The 7078-nt window shown below is 33.0% G+C and overlaps 2 protein-coding genes across 2 annotated transcripts; one reads left to right on the top strand and one right to left on the bottom strand.

The window, feature by feature from the left end:
• Positions 390-1913, top strand: LOC107641365 (alkane hydroxylase MAH1-like). Its single transcript, XM_016344860.1, has one exon. It carries the CDS (start codon positions 390-392, stop codon positions 1911-1913), a length of 1524 nt encoding a protein of 507 aa, XP_016200346.1.
• Positions 5665-6702, bottom strand: LOC107641366 (alkane hydroxylase MAH1-like). The gene has a single exon (XM_016344861.1). It carries the CDS (start codon positions 6700-6702, stop codon positions 5665-5667), a length of 1038 nt encoding a protein of 345 aa, XP_016200347.1.

Consider the following 7078-nt stretch of genomic DNA (forward strand, 5'->3'; position numbering starts at 1 on the left):
ATTCTTTTGATTTTTTGAATGTTGTTATGTAGAAAAAAGATAACGTCAACAAAATGCCTCTAGCTAATTTCTCCGTATAAAAATGTACAATTATACTTAGATGTGTATTAAAAATTAATTATTAAATCAATTATTTATATAAAATATATATTAAAATATAAAATATTTATTAAAATTAAATTAAATAACATATATTTATATAAATATATTTCTATCGTTATCATTATTTTTTAACAATTATCATGTGTCAAAATTTGTTTATTTTCTTTGAAAATCTGATAACATTTGACATTTTAAAAGCTTATAAAATAAACCTAGAATAAGAAGGAGAATCAAATTTAACAAATCCTACAAAGCAAGCTAGTTAGTTTGATCAACCAAAAATGTCAATGGCCATGCTATTCTTCTATGCAGCAACAATTGCATCCATAATAATAACAATAATCCTCCTAGTCCTCCATGTTCTTGATCGCAAAAGAAGTTGTAAAGACCCTCTTTTCATAGATTGGCCACTCTTTGGCATGTCACTTCAACTTTTTTACAACTTGTCCCAAATTCATGATTTCTTAGCAAATGTCTTGAATCGCAAAGGAGGCACTGCTGAATTCATGGGACCTTGGTTCACCAACATGAACTTCTTGCTCTCTACCGATCCCATGAACGCTCATCACGTATTCAGCAAGAATTTTGAAAACTATGTCAAGGGACCCGAGTTTCGCGACGTTTTCGATGTTTTCGGCGACGCCATAATCGTGACGGATGATCTTGAGAAATGGAGATACATGAAGTCTTTCTTCCTTTCTCTGATCAAGCATAAAGGTTTTGATATCTTCTTCGAGAAAACGATTCAGAACAAGGTGAAGAATAGTTTGCTTCCCATGTTGGATCATGCATGGTTGCAAGGAACAGTGTTGGATCTTCAAGATGTCTTTTGTAGGTTCACATTTGATTTCACAAGCTTGATGGTGTTAGGGTTTGATCCCAAATCCCTTTCCCTTGGATTCCCAACTGTTGAAGCTGAAAAGGCTTTTGATGAGATTGAAAAATGCTTGTTCTACAGACAAATGGTGCCGAAAAGTGTTTGGAAGTTTCAAGAATGGCTCCAAATTGGTAATGAGAAGAAGATGGCGAAAGCGCTCAAGGTTTTCGACCATTTCCTTTGTACTCAAATAGCTTCTAAACTCGAAGAGCTAAGCAAAACTAAGAAAACTATGAATGCAAAGAGCGATAAAACTATTCGATTCGGTAGCTTTCTTGCTGAAGCTACAAGATACGAATCGCTCGATGCGAAACTTTTAAGAGATTATGGATTTAATTTTTTTGCTGCCGGAAGAGATACCATTGCCTCAGTTCTTACGTGGTTCTTTTGGCTTGTTGCTTCGCATCCGGTAGTAGAAGCTAAGATTCTGGAAGAAATAGATAAAGTTTTTGGCGCTGTTGACAGAGAAAATTACAAAATTTTAAGCACAGAAGATGTCAAGAAGCTAGTTTATCTCCATGGCGCTTTGTGTGAAGTTTTAAGGCTTTTTCCTCCAATACCTATGGAGCGCAAGAAACCAATCAAAGATGAGGATTCGGATACAAATATTATATTTTCTTTCTACGCAATGGGGAGAAGTGAAGAAATTTGGGGGAAGGATTGCTTGGAGTTCAAGCCAGAGAGATGGATGAATGAAAAAGGAGGAATCGTTCATGTTCCTTCTTACAAGTTCATTAGCTTCAATGCAGGACCAAGGACTTGTTTGGGTAAAGATATGTCTTTCATTCAAATAAAGATTGTTACATCTGCTATTTTGCAAAATTATAGGGTTAGAATTGTGAAAGATCATTCTGATGAAGTTACACCGACCCTTTCGATTATTCTTCTTATGAAGCATGGTTTGAAGGTCAAGATAACAAAAAGACAAGCTTGAGTAATGAATTTCAGTTTCAAATAAATGTATGAATGATATGTTGCTCAATAGTCAAAACTATATGTCATGGCATAATGTATGAATAATGAATGTACGTGTGTTTTCATAATGTATAATAAGATGCAATAATGTTAGAGAAAAAAAGACATAATTTATCTTATTTAATATTTATTAATTATTGTGATAATTGATGAATATTAAATAAAATAAATATTAGTTGTTTTTGTTTAATTTTTTTATTATTAAATATTTTTTAATAAAATGTGTAAAACCTGCCTATTCGTAGTAAACTAAATATTTTAAAAAAGACAATTTTTAATTTTAGATAATATATTATATATTTGCTCACACAGCTAATATTTTTAAGAGTTGTTATTAACTATTTAATATTTCCAATGTTCGAATCTGGATGTTGCAAAAAAAATTAGGTTCATAAAATATTTTAGTATTTATACAAATAGAGAACAAGGCCACAAATGCCAAACAGGATATTTTGTCAAAAAAATTAGTTAGTGCTTAGTGGGTTTGGATTAAAGTTATTACATTTGTACCCTATCAAAAATAATAAACTTATTACATTTGTAAACATTTTTGTTGAAATATATAAATATTAATACATAATAGTTAGATAAACTAAAAATAATTAAGATTTTAAACACAATTTTCACAGCTATTTCATCAATGTCTCTATTTTTTTTATTATTTTCAGATTACACAATAGATGTGACTAGATGTGTTGACTACAAATTAGATAAATAGAAATGGTGATTTGTCTTTTGTATTTTCTTTTATAAATAAGTTTGTTTTTTTTAAGTATTTTAATATTTTTATTCTGACAGAATAACTACATAAGACTATCCCAAATTCTCAAGATTATTGTTCAAGGCAATTAATTTCCAATGAAATCATCACATAGCTTTTGGTTCTTTAGATTCCAATAAAGACTGAAGAGCTCTATACAAAACCCCTATTTGGAGGTCGGATGAATTTCGGCCATAAATGGATAAACCAATTTCCATGGTGAGAAAGTATAGAAAACGGCGTTTTTTCTGAATGACCTAAATAATTATAATAAGAGGTTAAAAAAATTAATTTTAATTTTAAAAATCAAATTTTAAATTAATTAGGTTTAATTATAATAGAAAGAAAGTTAATTTTAATTTTTTTTTTAATTTTTCAGCAACCACTTTCTTGCAATTCTGTATCGTCGTCGTTGCTGTATCACGATTTCGGTGTCCCTCGCAACTGCTATGTCATTACTTATTTTTTATCAATTAAGTCAGATGTTCATTTTACTATGTGGATGGTTCTTTTTATTTTAAAATAGATATTTATTTGGATATATTATTGATTTTCACTTTATTTACTTGATTTTGTATACACATGTGTTCGCAGGATGTTCATTTTACTATATATGCGGATAATTTTTTTTATTAAAACGTGGATGTTCATTATTAAACACCACTAAAAAAACTCCAATTTCTTCTCCCTCTAGCTAGTATATGATTTGAAAAAGGAACCAGCTAGGTACAAACATGATAAAAATGCAGGAGACTCACGGTGGGGAGGGTGGTAACACAGTGATGGACCGAGTCGGGCTTCGCCGTTGAAGAGGCGCAGCAAAGAGGATGATCAACGCTAGTTTGAAGCTGCAGCAACAATCATACTGGATAGAGACATGACATTGAGGAGAAAGCTGGACAAAGGTGCGTCGCGACAACAACAGAACAAAAAAAAAGGTGATTTCGTTGCGGTGACGGCAGGTAAATGCGGCATTGAAAAGCTTCGTACCGGTCACAATGAGCGGCGTCACAAGAAAGGCAGTGATGAACGTCGTCATAGGAGCTCCGGCAGTAGAATAGTTATGGTTAAATTAGAATTTAGAATAGATAAACATAAAAATAAGTAAATGTATAATTAGGCCTATAGATGCAGCCCGTTATTCATAATTTCCATTATTATTTCTATCCAACTTGGACACAGTAAAAATAAAAATAATAATAAAAAACAACACAGGAACAAATAGGATAACCATCTTGACCCCAAATAAAAAAACATTTAAAACAATTTCAGGCAATCAGGCCTAAGTAGTTGGTCGAGATGTTTTCTTATTATTAGTATTTTGTTGTTATAAATCTTAAAATATCTCTAAATTTTAAGACAGGAAGTGAGTCATATCTGATTGGGACTCAATTCGAATTTGATTAATGAACAATTCAATAAACTGAATTATGAGCTTGTGAGACACCGCGCCCATGTTGAATAGCTTAATAAGGACGGTGGTCATGCTTAATGGCTAGATATGGGACTCCAAGGGCTGGGATGGTACGATATTCGGCAAGGCTTGGAAGGAATGAGCGGAGTGGTGACCAGTTGCAATGAAGGAAAGAATCAAGGACAACGCCATCGACGGTGGGGATGCCTTTGCTAGAGCAAGGTACTTGAGCCATGTTGAACCGGACTTGTTGTCGGAGCAGATTAGAGCATGGTGGGGACAGACCGACAGAGAGAAAGAGAGTGTGTGTGAAGGGTTTGGGAATGAAAGTGGCTGGGATAAAAAAGAGCAAGTTGAGTTGTATACATCATAAAGTAAAAGTCTACGGCAGCAACTTTCTTAAATTCTGGTCAGCATATAATCAGTAAAGAAAAGTGAATCATTGGATGAAATCTCACACTAATCTCATTGATAGCTACAAATCACAAAAGTTACTGACTCCTAACATTTCTCTATCATAAAATTATTTTTTTTTTAAAATTTAAGTTGATAAAAAAATAACATAAATAATTATATTTTTAATACAATCTAATTATGTATTCTGCACTCATTTCAGAATTTCATTGCTTCTTGTTTCTCTAATTATTTAACAAAATTATAATATGATATTAACAAAAAATTCAATCCCTAATTAGTTAAAAAATCACACACTTTATTATGATAAATTATATAATTGAAACAAAGTAGATAGCCTTATTATTACCTTTGTTTTTTTTTTTCCTTTTTTTTTTCACACTCCAATTCCATCACAGTGAACATTATAAGAAAAGTTTAGGCCAGCAACTTTTATGTTTTGTGGTCAGCACTTAACCATTAAAAGAAAAGTGAGTAATTTTCTATTATTTGATGTAATCTCACACCATTGAAAACACTATTGATGGTTACAAAACACAAAAATTGCTACTCCTAACACTCCTCGAACACTATATTACTCATTTAATTTCCCTAAATTACATAAACAGAATGCGTGCTATCTTATCACATTTGATATAGAAATTCGTTGATCAAATTAGAATTGTCTTTTTGTCATCATAACCTTTAAGCCATGCTTCATAAAAAGGACAGTGGAATGAGCTGGGGTAGTAGGATGATTTTCCACCACTTGTATATGATAATTGCGCAAAATAGCAGATGCCACCATTTTCATTTGAATAAAAGACAAGTCTTTTCCCATGCATGTCCTTGGACCTGCATTAAAACTAAAAAACTTATAAGATGGAACACGTATTGTTCCTCCTTTCTCTGAAATCCATCTCTCTGGCTTGAACTCCAAACAATCTTTTCCCCAAATAACTTCAAACCTTCCCATTGCATAAGTAAAAAACAAAATAATTGTATTTGGATTAACACGATGACCACTAGGAAGTGTGTCACATTTCAATGATTGCTTACGTTCAATAGGAACAGCTGGATATAGTCTCAAACTTTCACATATAGCACCATGCAGATAAACTAGCTTCCTTACATCTTCCTTCCCTAAAACTTTGCGTTTCTCCCCGTCATTTGCGCCAAAACTTTTTCGATTTCTTCAAGAATCTTGGCCTCCACTAATGGATGTGTTGCAACGAGCCAAAAAAACCATGTAAGAGCCGAAGTTATGGGATCTCTCCCGGCTACAAAAAGATTGAATACGGCATCTCTTAGAAACTTATCATCATGGACCATTTTGCCCTTTTCTTCACCCATCATCATGATAGCACTAAGCAAGTCATCACCACTACTTTTGTTGCATTCATTTAACTCTTGGCGCTTAGTTGCAATGCATGAATATAGAAATCGGTCAAAAACTTTGCATGCTTTTGTCATCTTCTTCTCCTCACCAATTTGAAGCCACTCTTGAAACTTCCAAACACTTCTTGGCACTATGTGTCTATAGAATATGGACTCCTCAATTTCGTCAAAAGCCTTCTCAACTTCCACCAACGGAAACTCAATTGAGAGACTCTTAGGATCATATCCTAAAACCATGATGCATGTCTCGTCGAACATTAATCGACTAAACACGTCTTGAAGATCCAAAACATTTCCGTGTAACCATGCATGATCAAGTATCGGAAGCAAGCTATTCTGAACCTTCTCTTGAAAGGTTTTCTCCACCGTCGTCTCAAAACTCTGTTGCCGGAGCAAGAAATGATGCATGGTCCTAAGGTATCTCAATGACTCTGAATCTGCAGTCACAATACCGTCTCCAAAAGCTTGGAAGATCTCGCGAAACTCTGGGCCCTTGACATAGTTGTCAAAGCTTTTGCTCATTATGTGATGAACATTCATGGGGTCACTAGTCACCATATAGTTCACTTTGGTGAACCATGGCCCCATGAATTCACCGGTGCCTCCTTTTTGTCTCAAAACATTTGTTGCAAAATCATGGATATGCCACAAGTCGCTAAGGATTTGTCGTAACATGCCAAGGATTGGCCAATCTATCAACAGAGGGGTTCTACAATATCTTCTGCGATGAAGAACATGTAGGAATAGGAGAATTATTGGTAGAATGAGGAACAATGTGGCCATTTGAAAAGTTTGGGGATCGGATAGGATTATGCAACTTTTTTATATTGGTACGTATATTTGCTGTGTCGATGAACTCTTGCCAGCTACGGTTATATATACAGATGGAAGGATAACGCCTAAAGTGCCTACTGTTAGAATTATTAATAAGGTAGTAACTTTTGTAATTTATAGTTATTAATTAGTGATTATTAATATTTTTAATAGTGTAAAATTATATCTAATGCTATATGATTATTCATTTTTTTTATTAGTTAAGTGCTGTAAGTGCTGTTTCATATAAAAACAAAAGTCTATAAAAAAATTATTAAATTGTATTTATTAATATTTCTTAAGTTATTTTTTTTCAATCTCTTAGTTATAAAAATAATTCTAAACT

Source organism: Arachis ipaensis, chromosome B05 (genome assembly GCF_000816755.2).
Source record: "Arachis ipaensis cultivar K30076 chromosome B05, Araip1.1, whole genome shotgun sequence".
Taxonomy (NCBI): Eukaryota; Viridiplantae; Streptophyta; class Magnoliopsida; order Fabales; family Fabaceae; genus Arachis; species Arachis ipaensis.

Excerpts from the sequence above, each read along its gene's own strand:
- LOC107641366 (XM_016344861.1), bottom strand. The coding sequence starts at position 6,702 with ATGGCCACATTGTTCCTCATTCTACCAATAATTCTCCTATTCCTACAT.
- LOC107641365 (XM_016344860.1), top strand. The coding sequence starts at position 390 with ATGGCCATGCTATTCTTCTATGCAGCAACAATTGCATCCATAATAATA.